This window comes from Chelonoidis abingdonii, chromosome 8 (assembly GCF_003597395.2).
Source record: "Chelonoidis abingdonii isolate Lonesome George chromosome 8, CheloAbing_2.0, whole genome shotgun sequence".
NCBI lineage: Eukaryota > Metazoa > Chordata > Testudines > Testudinidae > Chelonoidis > Chelonoidis abingdonii.
In genome coordinates, this window is record NC_133776.1 from 79,828,500 (window position 1) to 79,841,207 (window position 12,708).

At 48.5% G+C, this 12,708-nt stretch overlaps 1 protein-coding gene across 4 annotated transcripts; it reads right to left on the reverse strand.

Annotated features, from left to right (window-relative positions):
* Positions 1-631: 631 nt before the first annotated feature.
* Positions 632-12,532, reverse strand: LOC116834698 (transforming growth factor beta activator LRRC32-like). 4 transcript variants are annotated; one of them, XM_032796977.2, is made up of 2 exons: positions 11,273-12,532; positions 632-4,437 (listed from the first exon to the last, which is right to left on the reverse strand). In XM_032796977.2, exons 1-2 carry the CDS (start codon positions 11,288-11,290, stop codon positions 2,440-2,442), a joined length of 2,016 nt encoding a protein of 671 aa, XP_032652868.1. In that variant the 5' UTR covers positions 11,291-12,532; the 3' UTR covers positions 632-2,439. The 4 variants fall into 4 exon arrangements, with proteins under 4 accessions (XP_032652868.1, XP_032652867.1, XP_032652864.1 ...); XM_032796976.2 differs by lacking the exon at positions 11,273-12,532 and adding an exon at positions 7,751-8,468; XM_032796973.2 differs by lacking the exon at positions 11,273-12,532 and adding an exon at positions 6,435-7,317.
* Between the last annotated feature and the right edge of the window lie 176 nt (positions 12,533-12,708).

A 12,708-nucleotide genomic window follows, 5' to 3' on the forward strand; every position in this document is an offset into this window, starting at 1 on the left:
TACTGTGGAATGCATGGAGGAAAGTACAGCCTAGTATGTGGTTTAAATGAGGAACATTCCTAACCAAGAGGCCACCCAATATGCACATTTACAGCTTCAAAAACACCTGTCAAAAAACAATAGCACCTGCAACTGGGGCTTTGTTTATCATGAAACGCCCTCTGAAGTAACCATGCCCTGGATATGCAGAGGGCATCCAGCCCTCTCTCCCTTACCTTCTCTTGCATGATAAACACAGCTCTTGGGAGCAGCCAGACTACTTATGTAGCACCAGTGATGTGTACACAGTGCACTAAAGACAAATAAGAAAATACATTCCTGTCCTAAGGAGCTTCAAATGTAAATGAGATGGATAAATCCACAGTTAACAACAGAGCCTGGTGGATAAGGAGGTAAACACAGTGGAATAGAGAACAGCATAATCCCATGGCCAATCTTGAAATGACCACAGTACCCTTCTGGATCAAATAGAGTCTGAACTGAACATGGAAACATGGGCTCAGCTCCATCCAATGAGATGGGCATAGAATCCCATTCATTAGGAAAGTTGGTTTGTCATGGCACATAATAGCTGACCTACAGACACAATGCAGGTGGTGGGGACTGGGGGGAGGTAGAGGGTAGCAACTTCTTTAGAGCAAAGTATCCTTTATTTTACAATAAATCATTTAATGACAATTCACGAATAATTTAACCCTTTTCCAAACCCCATTCACTCTGCGGTACTCTGTAGCACCAGACGTGTGTAGAGCTCGACTTGTAAATGTTCCTGGGTGTCGGACTCAGTGCCAGGTTGGCTGGGGTGACAAAGACTAGAACTGAGGAAACCTGAAACGCAGTGGTTTTTGTCACAGCAGTCCTGGCAGCGACAGGGTGGAAAATGAATGTGTCTGAGCTCAAGCACAACACCCATGATAGTAATGAGTGTTTCTCTTTGGATTCCCGAGTCCAGGAAGGAGTAACCTGGCAGCTAAAGAGCTGCAGTCTCAGTATGTTTTACTGCTTTCAGGACTTTGCTCCTGCAGCATCTGCTGATTATCTGGGGAGCATGAGCACCAATGGTGAGAGTGTTACTGGTTAGAACAGTGACTGGGAGCTCTTTGTCTTGATGGCTTCCATGGGGAGGCCCAGCTGTCCCTGGAGCTAGACAGCCAGATTGCACTCTCCTGTCCTTGTGGAAGAAGTCACTGCAGCTTTATGACAGTTCAGAAATTGTGGCTTGGCTGTCCTATTTCAAGCACTGAGGATGTTCATCTGCCTGCACACTGAGCTGAAAAGCTTAGGAGTTTTGACTTAAAAGCAGACATTGAGGCTGAGAATTTTCAACTCAAGTTTCTTTTGTTGAGGTAGATTCATTCCTATCACAATGGCCAAGAACATGGCGAGCTGTCCTCAGGCACAATCTGCACTGCTCAGAGCCACTTAGAAGTATCAACTCAGCACAAAGATTTGGATGAAAGCTCAAGGGACAGGTGTGTCAACAAAGGGGACAGTCACATTTTTAAACAATATCCTGGGATTCTGCAGAAATCACCCTCTCCCTCTTCCCCACAAGGCCATTTTTGATACTGTAAGCTGTTGTGTTTGGGGCCATTACAGAAGAACACACTACAGGTTTGTCCACACTACAAGTGCTACAGCCAAACAGCTGCAGCAATGCTGCTGTAGTGTAGAAACATTGCAGTGATGAAAGAGTTTTTCTATTGCTGTGGTAAATCCTCTCCCTTGAAAGGTGGTTGCTAGGTTGATGGAAGAATTTTTCTGAGGATCTAGCAGTGTCTACATCAGGGCTTAGCTCAGTTTAACTACATTTCCCAGGGTGTGAACTTTTCACACCTCTGAGCACTGTAGCTAGGTTGACCTAAGTTTTAGGTGTAGATCAGGCCTAACACTTCTTTACAAGGGGCATTTCACATGATTCTGCAGCCCTCATATTGCAGGGGGGAAAGCAGGGGTGGGGGGCTTCTTGTTTACTAGGTTGACAAGTAACAAGTATTTAGTTTGCCTATTGAAAGGCCGGGTGACAACTCCTGGACAATGCTGAACAACAGTTCTGTAGAACAACAGGAGATAACAAAACAGATAACGATCTGCTCACAAACAGGAGAGGATGGGTTCAGCTGTGAGCGATGCAAGAAGCAGGAGGGGGAGATCCATTCAAAGAGCACCGGCCTTGTTTCAGGGCAGGAAACCCATCAGGGAATTCTTTGTAAATACAACAAAACATTTCCAAGTCTCCCTTGCACACAAAAAAAGCAGTATGGAGAGATGGTCCATGGAGGCTACAGCATGTGTCTAGGCTGTTTGCATCAAGAGGGAAAACAGCATATTGATTTGATTTTGAATGTTTTATTGTCTTGTGTGTGAAACCTTTAATGTATCAGTGAGGGGCAGGTGCCTAAAATACAATAAATATTATTCTCCCTCTCCTGTCCTATACTATACTTCTGTAACTCTGTCTATTGCAATCTGTTCAGTTCTCTTTTCCTTATTTAGATGATAAGGAATGGGGTCCACCCTGTTGCTTCTGAATCCCAGATACTTTGACAGCTTCTGACTCTTTTTCAGATAACAGCATATCCCACAGCTGAGAAACAGAAAGCAAAGAGCGATCACCACCACCAGCAATACCATCAGGTAGCGATATCCTATCTGATGAGGACAAAGCCACGTGGTCTTGTTGGCTATCTTAGCTGAGAAGTTCCTGTTCTTGTCCAGATAAGAGCACAGAGTTTCATTCAGATCCAACACATTCACACGGGCAGCTTGTAGAATTTCCAGCCAGCTCAGTGCACAACAGCTAAAGGGATTGCCAGCAACATTCAGATGATTGAGGCTGCTGGACCATCTCACGGTGGCAGGTTTCTCTAAGGCCTGGAGATTGTTATTGCGAATGTCCAGGTTTTCCAATGGAGAGCAGATAAGATCAGGGGGCAAAAGACTCAACTTGTTGTCTGACATGTCCAACTTTTTCAGCATCTTCAGACAAGGGAATTCTGTCTTCTTGTTGTCCATCTGGTTTCCTCTCAGAGAGAGCTTCTGCAAAGAGAATTCCAGACCCTCCAGAGCTCCTTTTGGCATGAACAAGTCTTCATTCTCAGACAGATCCAGGGAGACTAAAGAGGTTTGGTTGAACATGTAAGGATATAGCCTCACAATGTTGTTCCTACGTAAACTCAGATACTTCAGCTGTGGTAGGTCACAGAAGGATGTACAGTTACCTCTTTGAGCTGAGTTATGACCTATTGGGATCTCTCTTTTATTAGCATTCTGGCTCTCACAAGGCTGGAGGCTGTTAGAACCAAGGTCAAGTGTTTCCAGTTTGGGCAGAATACCAAAAAACCACTGTGGCAGGGAATGAATGAAATTGCCATGAAGATCCAGTGACTGCACCAACAGAAAGGCATTGTCATGCATCGCACCTGGCTCCTTGCTTTCCATATGACCAGGAGGTGACTCCACAGCTATATTATGGAGACAGTTCTTAGCCATATTGAGATTCTGGAGGGAGCTCAGATTATGAAGGAAAGTAACTGGGAACATATACAACAGGTTACCGCTGAGATCTAAGTCAGTTATCTTTGACAGTCTAGCTGCTGCATTGTAAATATTCAAGGATATGTTAGGTCTTGCCATCTCATCATACCACAGTCTGAACTCTGCTGTACTGGTGGAACTTGGAGCCAAAGAGACCATGGCGTTATCAGAAAGGTTTAAGTGTGTGAGGCGATGCACCTTGGGGAGCTCTGGAAAGTAGATCAGTTTGTTATGACTCAGATCTAGCACCTGAAGCTGGTAGTGTTCCTTTCTTTCCTCTGTAACAAAGAATTCCAGGGCATTGAAGCTGAGATTTAAAACTTGCAGCTGTGTGAGGCTGAAGCCTGAGATACAGTGAAGAGAATTCATAGCTAAATTCACCACTTTTAGATTTAATAGAGCCTCAAAAGCTCCCTCCTCTATTTCTGTGATGTAGTTGTTGTTAAGGTTGATCTCTCTCAGCTTTAGAGTTCCCTGGAAGATGCTCCCTGGCAGCCTGGTCATCTTGTTCCAGGACAGATCCAGTTTCTTTAAAGAGGTGAGATTGCTGAAGTACCAGGCTGCCATATCACTGTCCAAATTATTTGCAGAAAGGTCCAGGACTTTTAGATTCTTCAGTGACCTGAAGGCTCTTCCGTTGGTGAAGTAATTCCTGTCAAGGTGGTTCGCAGCTAGGAGCAGAGAGTGAAGATGAGTTAGAGGAGTCAGGGCCATTTCTGACACAGTTGCCAACTGGTTGAAATGCATGTTGAGGTGCTCTAGCTGCCCTAACTTTGATGTGCAGCTTTCCGTCAGGTTTTGGATGAAGTTTTCAGAGAGGTCGAGTTGCTTAACCCCATGGCCAAGCTTCTCTGGAAATGTGCGGAGGCCAAGGCCTTGGCATGAGACCTGAACTGAGCTCTATGGAGAAACAAGGAAAGCTATCAATGAGAGTGAAGGAGCTCAGCCCACACCTCATTTCAGATGTGGCTCCACTCCTATCACACACACCTTACTGCAGTTTGGAATTTATACTAGAAATCCTCAGACACAAGCATGCTGCCCCCCCTTAGGCAAGTACTTTGGCCGTGGCAGACTGAGATCAAGACATAAGCTCCTTCACACACAGTTTCTAGCATAATCATCAATCTGACCCTGTGGGTGGGAAGCTCTTTCAGAGTTGTAGAGGGTTGTGACCTGGCTTTCTGAAGTACAGTGGGGGCTGGAACTCAGAGCCATCCCTTGGGTACGGTGAATCGGGGCGACCATTCTGGGCCCCATGTTTTGGGGGCCCCCGCGGACTGGACCGATTGGCCAGCGAGGTCTGTTCCGGAAGTGATGGATTCATCACTTCTGGCCTGGGCCCTGCACCCCTTTATGAAGGGTCCTGCTGGCACTATTACCTTCAGAGAAGCCCCTGAATAAGCCCAGGTTATTGGTGTGTGCTGCTGAAGTCCCCCAGCTTGGGTGACACAGATGCATCTATGCTGGGCCAGCAGATCACAGCTTAGACTCAATGAAGGAACCACACAGCACATCTGCCCCCTCTCCTGAACAAAAATAAGGCACAAGGGAGGCAGACAGCTCCCAACTGCTAGGTCACCACTGTTCATTGGCTGCACTCAGGTACCATCATCACTGACCAATCATCCTTTTCCCTCTACTAGCAAGGGTCTGTGCCACACTCACTGGGCTGCAGAAGGGTATGAAACTGCGTGGAGTCTGCTAGCGGCATCCCAGAACCTAGGCTGCAGTGGGGTGCATATCCTGATGGCTCCACTGTGCCATGTGCCACTCCCCCAAGCACAGCCCTCAGATAGGCATATATTCAAGGAGGGGACAGGGAAGTAAGAATAGTTCCCATTGGGACCTGCCTAATCATTTCTTATTCCACAATGAGAAACTTCAATCTTCTGGCAGCCATAATCCTCCCTCAAGTGTCAAGTGATCCATCCCACCTCCTCTAACCACAGCCTATCACTTAGTGAGCAGGAAAAGACCCAGTCAGGGGGTGTGATCAAGCAGGATGCAATGCAATGACCTCTGTCCCTTGTTTTAAATAGTTTGTCATTCACCTGAGTGACTGGCTGGGAGCTAGATCCAGCTTTAGCACCTGGCCATGAAGAAAAAAAGATGCCTAGGAGTTAGTGCTCTCACTGTCATTAGAGAGACTGGGTTTGATTTCAGGCCCATGTTCCCTTGCTCTACAGGCCAAGACAGCCAGGGAGTAGAAACTGGGTGGGTATAAGGGGAGGAGAAAGCCATCGTTCTCATTGCTTATAGGGGCTCAAATGGTCTCCTTCTCTCTCTGCTCTGTCCCCCACATTTTAATTCTGTAGATCTGGTATTTCACCAACTGGTCACCAAAGGGGAGCCACCCTGGAGATCAGTCACAGAAAAGTGGAGGAGGAACAGACAATACAGGGTGACAAGATGTATCCAAGGTATCTAGCATTTCCTGGCCCGGACATACAAGAGCTGTGTAAAGCCTTACTCAGACACATGGTATCCAAAAAGCTGCTCAAGACAGAGTCTGTCTGAAGATGAGGGGTAATGATATCACAGAGTGACAAAAATGAAAGCACCTGGGTACAAGGCTAATGGTCAAAGGGGGGAGATTACAAGGCAGAGGTGTCGGGAGAGAGGCTTGAAGACAAGGTCTGAAAGTCTTTGCAGCAGAGAAAGACAAGAAAGTGTAAGAGAGGGGACGTTAAAAAGACAAGCTATGAAAGGAGTGGCTGCTAGGCGGAGGTGGTCAGAGTTTTGGGGGAAGGTTTTCAAAATCTGGTTTTAAACTTCCATTTGCCCCCTTCAGTATCACAGCGGGGTATGAGCACAACCAGCACTTCCTGTCTCAGACCCACCGGGGGTATCATGTGGCTATTAAATCACAAAGGATTCTGGGTAGTTAGCCTTACCTGCTGGCATGGCAGAGGCTTTGGGCTCACCTCCGCACTAGGCTGGGTTTTGAGAACAGATGGGAGCAGCCAGAGCAGCAAATATCCTCTTTCAGCCAGCCGGTGTTCTGACAGAAACATGATGGGCTCCAGGAGCAAGCAGCCCCTTCCCACCACTTCTGTGCTCTCATATGGGCTAAGGGAGAGGAAGACTTCTATATAAATAGGCTCCAGTGCAGGCTTGGGGAAGGAGATAGTGTGTGGGAGTCCTAGCTACGGTACTGGGAAAATAAAGATATACGCCTCTGACGGGGAAAAACAGTGCATGAAGCCACAAGGGAAAGAGAAACTAGGGAGCAGGGGGGTGGAGATGCCACTGCACATGCTTCCAGGTGATAATTTGAAACTATAAAGGAAATAAATATCAGAATGGAGCAGACAAGGCCCAGGGAAGGAGAGGAGTTTTTGTGGGGCTTCCCCAGTTTGGAAACCACATTGTTGTCCAAAGGGTTTGTCCTAGGGTCTTATCTGCTGCCACTTCCTGCTGTGCTCTGGGTCAGAACTCATAGCTAAGCCTGGTTAGCTTGTATAAGGGATCCCAAGCGAACAATTTGTCACTTTAGGAAATGCTGGGCTCAGGCTAGCACCTAAGACTGGATGGTGCCACCGGGCAAAACGTAAACTGGAAGAGTAGGGCCCCCTTTGCTGCCCAAGCTGGAATAGTCACAAGGTGGGAGGTGCTGGACATCTGAGAGGAATTGAATCCCTTGCTGTGGTCACAATCAGCATTGGCGTCCTTGTTCAGCACAACTGGCTATGCCTCCCTCCATGAGGTGGGGGAGATGAGGCTGGAGTGAGCCTGGAGGGGGAATTCCCTTCTCCCTCTCTGGGCTACTGCAGCTCATGCAGAGGGAAATTTTACAACAATACCTGACCCTTTGCTGGGGAGCGAATGCACCAAGGGTTTTACCATCCAGCTCCCATGAATGAGTCACTCAGCACAGTCCTGAGGTGAAGTCCAGCTCACACCCTCACTAGGGGTTTCCTGCACCTGGAGTATCCCATGGGCTCCACTGGTGCTTCTGCTAGGGGGTGCCCAGTCTCCCACAGCCCATGGGCTGCTTCTATTCCCAAGATCGGAGTAGCCTCCCAAAGGGATGGAGCCTCCCTGAGCTACATCAAAAGAGAGGTGAGGGCAGAAGAGATGGGCTCATAGAGGTGGCCTCTGTTTAAACCCCTGGTATTCCACCTCCCCTCCTGCCCTCCAGACAGTAACAAATGTACCAACCCAACTACATAGCTCTGAGCAGCAGCAGCAGCCAGCAAGAGCCTTTCACCTCCAGTGTAGGGTGCAGTGCAGAGAGAACAGAAGCCATCACTGCGGTGAGTGAGCAGTGAGTCTTCAGTCTCAGTCCAGGGCTCAGCAAATAAGTGTTCACAACATCCCTTCACCCCCAGTCAGGGCCGGTTCCAGGGCTTTTGCCACCCCAAGCAGCAAAAAGAAAAAGCTGCGATCGCGATCTGCAGCTCTACTGCCCCCGCTTCAGCCTTCAGTGGCAATTCGGTGGCTGGTCCTTCACTTGGAGAGGGAGTGAGGGACCCGCTGCCGAATTGCCGCCGAAGACCTGTACGTGGCACCCCTCACCATTGGCCACCCCAAGCACCTGCTTGCTGGGCTGGTGCCTGGAGCTGGCCCTGCCCCCAGTTAGCCCCGAACTGAATGGGCCACAGAGACTGACCATCTGTCTTTCCCTGGTGGGGCTTAGTATAGGGTGGAACAGGCATGGACAGGAGCCAGGAGTATATGTGGGTGAAGGGAGGGGGAACTTGTGCTGCCACTGCTCACTGCATTATCACTATGCCCTCCTCCTGGGAACCTGATGGTGCGAAGCATGGCTGGAAGATGATTACCTGGTAGTTACACTGCACTGGGGGAGAAAAAGGAGAGACAGGGGATTTTCCTATGTCAGCCTCATATTTAGGGTGACCAGATGTCCCATTTTTATAGGGACAGTCCCGTTTTGGGGGACTTTTTCTTATATAGGCGTCTATTCCCTCCCCCCCGCCCCGTCCTTTTTCCACAGTTGCTATCTGGTCACCCTACTCATATTAGCTCCCTCACTACCAGCATATCTCAAAAAAGAATTTTTCTGTAGTCACATATCCAAGACCACTCTGCCACCTACTGGTTGGTCCATACATATCACAACAAGAACGTCTGGCTCCTGGGACAGTTCATGGGATATTTTGCTCAGTGGATTTTGTTTGACTCAATGCTGTTGACTCTTCATTCCTTTGCTGCAGCAGACAGCACTGCCACTGCCCAGTTTGCACAAGAGCTTATTTTGCAGCGGTTGTTTTAGATGTTTCCTAATAGGCTATTTCGCCAGCTCCTGGTGTCTTCGGTGAAGGAATATGGTGTAGTCTTAAAAAGAAGTGGAACACAGTGGAGCTGAGCTAGGCCTGCATGTTAGATGTTTCCATCCTCCTGCTGGTTTACATTGTGGGAAAGCTCTTTATTTCTTATGGTTCAGGGCTCAAGCAAAATGCAGCGCTGAGGGTCACATGCACCTCAGTGAATAAACAGGGTTCTTATGAGTGAGTAGAGAATTCTGTGGAAGTTCTAGTCTCTGGACTAGAAAACCAGGTACAACGCTTTAAACCCATTTTCTTCATCAGGCTTCACTGGGTGCAGGGCCCCTGAAGGCATCAGCTCTTCTAAACCTTGCTTGGTTATACTGGTTCTATTGATGGCCTGGGTTCAATGCCATGAAGGCAAAGACAGATCTTAGAGAGAACAAGCCTTTATTGTTTTTTTAGAGACAATCAAGAGGTCATAAAATGTGTGCAGCTCCAAAAAACGTGGAATCTCCATCTAGGGAGACACTGGCCTGCAGCTCTCAAGCTCACCCCCTCCATCCAGCTTCACCACCCCTAGCAAGGAGCAGAGGAGGGGGAAGGGAGTACAGAGAAGGGAACAAAGTTCACCTCTTTACTGGTCTGGGTGACATAACTCCCTAGCACAAGACCCAGGCTCTGTGCATCCCCTAGCCTTTTTCCACATCCCCAGAGTGTCAGATGGGGGAACCCAAACAAACTCCTCTGTGCACTTTAAACAGCTGGTTTAGGCCTTGAGGGTGAAATTAACTGAAAATCCCTGATCAGACTCCTTGGAGAATCCCCAGCATTTTCATCCAAAGGCTGGGAATTCCCTGTGTCTATCCGTATCTGTTCTTCCCTTTGGAAGAGGAAGAGATGTCAGTGCTGGCACCAATGACAGCCGCAATAGTGCTGGGCATATCTGCACTATCTGGAACACACTCTCAAAGAGAACTGTGTCTGGGGTAGGCTCCGTCCTGGGAAATACCTTGGTGCTAGTGCAGATACCTGTAGTGCCAGGAGAAGTATCTTGTGCTGAAGATAGTGCCATGATGAGTTTGGCACCATGAAAAAGAGAGCCTGCTTGGACCCCCGAATGTAGGGCCAACATGAGTACTGAACGTGGCCCTGCATAATGTCTTTCATGAGGCAAGTTGAATTGGGCTTTCTGGAGTGGGCCAGAAGAACTTACACAGTTGGTTCAGAGGGGATACCATCTTTCTCCATTATGTTCTGGATTGAAGTTGGAGGCAAATATTGCTGTTGGGATTCAAGCAGTGGCAATGTAGTCAACAGCTTTGAGGGGGGTTCTCCAACAAGAAGAGAAATTGGTGGCGGTGATGGTATCAGCACTGGAGGCCTGAGCTGAGGAGGAGTATGTGCCAAAGGTGACAGCAGCACTGGTAAGGACTCCTCAAAGGAAATGTGTCAGTGCTGGAGGAGAATGATGCCTCCTATTTTTCTTCTCCGTGGCCTCTCTCTGCAAGCTGGATGCTGCTTCTTTTCCTTCTTCTCTGGGGCAGGGTCACATGGAGATCTGGAAGCCTGCCTTTTGCTTACAGCATTGACCAGCATCTATTCTAACAGGACTAAAGGAGTCTTCAGTGCTGTCACAGACCATTGTGCTAGTGTGGACTGTCTACATGGAACTCCTGGTGAAGGATGGTGCCAGACAGAAAGCTCAGCCTCTGCAAGCATTAACTTCGGAAAGGCGGACCTCAGGCCCAATATTGAGGGAAGTGCCAAGGCAGAAGTGGCTAGGTGCATCTCTGACCTCTTTAGAGAAGATCTCAGCACAGAAGCAGACCTCAGACCTCCTGCAGGAGTATCAGGTCAGTCTGCTCGGATGCTTGCAGCCTGAGCTGCCTGTCCCTCTTTGTCTGAGGAGTACAACATGGCAAGTTGTGCACTGGGACACTATGTGTGATTCTCCCAGGCCTGTGGCATGGACATGTGCATCCATCTCAGTGAAGATGGCTGAGCAAGGTGCTCATCTTTTGAACCCCATATGGAATTTGAGATCAGGCATGGTCCTGGAGATAACCCAAGGCCAACATCCAACTAACAAAAACTAGCAGTAATTAGCTGTGACTATCCAAAGAGCGTAGGCTCACAGACCAGGGAACTAGTGCTATTAGTTCTTTGTGGCAGTGGCAAAGGAACTGAGGTGGCTGGGGGGTGCACTCCCTTATACAGATGGAGCCAGTGATGTCTTCCAAATACAAATCTGCTACTGTACCCCCCAGGGGCAACTGCTTTTCTGTACAGTTCCACAGCTCAGCATCAGAGGCACTGAATCCCATTAGTGGGAATACACAGAGAACTTGCTCTTGTGACTTGACACTGCTTCTGGGTGTTTCTCAGACAGAACTAGACTGGGGTGGCGGGGCAGTACTGGGCCAGACATGCTGGATCTGGCTGTTCTAATGTTTTCAGCAACATGGCCCAGTCAAGGGGAGAAGGGAAGAGTGGCCACTCACCAGCAGTGCAACAGGCATTAGTGCTGTAATGGGCCAGCATACTCTGCATACAGAAATAAGCTGGTAACTTTAGGCTCCCTGCCTCACACCACAGCCTTCCTTCTCTGAATGAGGTGACCTGTCAGCAGATCCAAGATATAATACAGCACCTGCAAAACAAATGGCACAAAGCAGAGAGCCCAGATACTTCACAGGGAATCTCTCCCGCACCAGTTTGAGTCCCAGCATGGTACAGAGTGAGCAGGTGTCTATCACAACACACACCATCACATCTGGCCCTGACTAGCCCCCTTGTTGACAGACTCAGTAGAGAGACCAAGGAGACTGAGTCTCCCTTTCCTACTTAGTAGGAACTCTTCAGGGCTGGGGGTAAGGCACACGGGCAGGGAATGGAGTGTGCACCTCCCATCAGCACAACCATCTCACTTTGGACTGAATAAGGCTTCTGCTTTGCAGTAATGCCTCTACCCTGGGATTTTGCTAATGGAGTACAGTTCACTGCCTTCTTTTGCCTACTTAATGCCCATTCCCAGCTGGATGCCTGTATCTTTGAGGGCTGAGATTCCCCAGTCACTGAGATCTCTCTGGTGTCCAGGCTTCAAGCAGAGGGAGCTCTGATGCACTCATCTTAGGGAATGGGCCATGAGTGTGAGCTGTGAACTGCTCTAGATTCTGCTCCCGAGGTCATATATCAAGGAGTTCATCTGTAATGGGCCAGTTCTGTTTCTCTCTCAGGCTGGCTCCCTTCTTGCTAGTCACTCTCTACGGGGTGATTACAGTCAAGTGTGGCCCTAGCCATTTTGCCCTCCAAGGCAGAAAACATTTTTGGTGCACTCGTGCCCTATATTTGGGATTGGGAAGAAATTTTCCTTCAGGGCGGATTGGCAGAGGCCCTGGTGGTTTTTCGCCTTCCTCTGCAGCATGGGGCACGGATCATTTGCTGGAGGATTCTCTGCAGCTTGAGGTCTTCAAACCACAATCTGAGGACTTCAATAACTCAGACATAGGTTAGGGATTTGTTATAGGAGTGGGTGGGTGAGTGAGATTCTGAGGTCTGCACTGTGCAGGAGGTCAGACTAGATGATCATAACTCTGACCTTATAGTCTACGAGTGACCAATCAGCAAGCAAAAATGGCCAGCCAATCAGAGCTGAGGAAAACAAAAAAGCCAAGTGGAACAGCAGTACTGTGCCCTGGAAGGAGGTGCCTGCTCGCCTGACCCTAGAACCAGTCCTGAGAACAGTATCTTCTGGCTCCACACGAATCCAAGGGAGGAGACAAATGACCATTACTGAACAATTTTGCAGAGGTCAATCCAGCAAAAGGGAGCCTTAGAATGCAAAAATCATACGGCAGGCCCCCAAAATGATAAGATTGGCTTAAAAATCATGAGATTTAAAAATATAAATCTGGGGGGTTCTTTTCTCTTCTGAGCA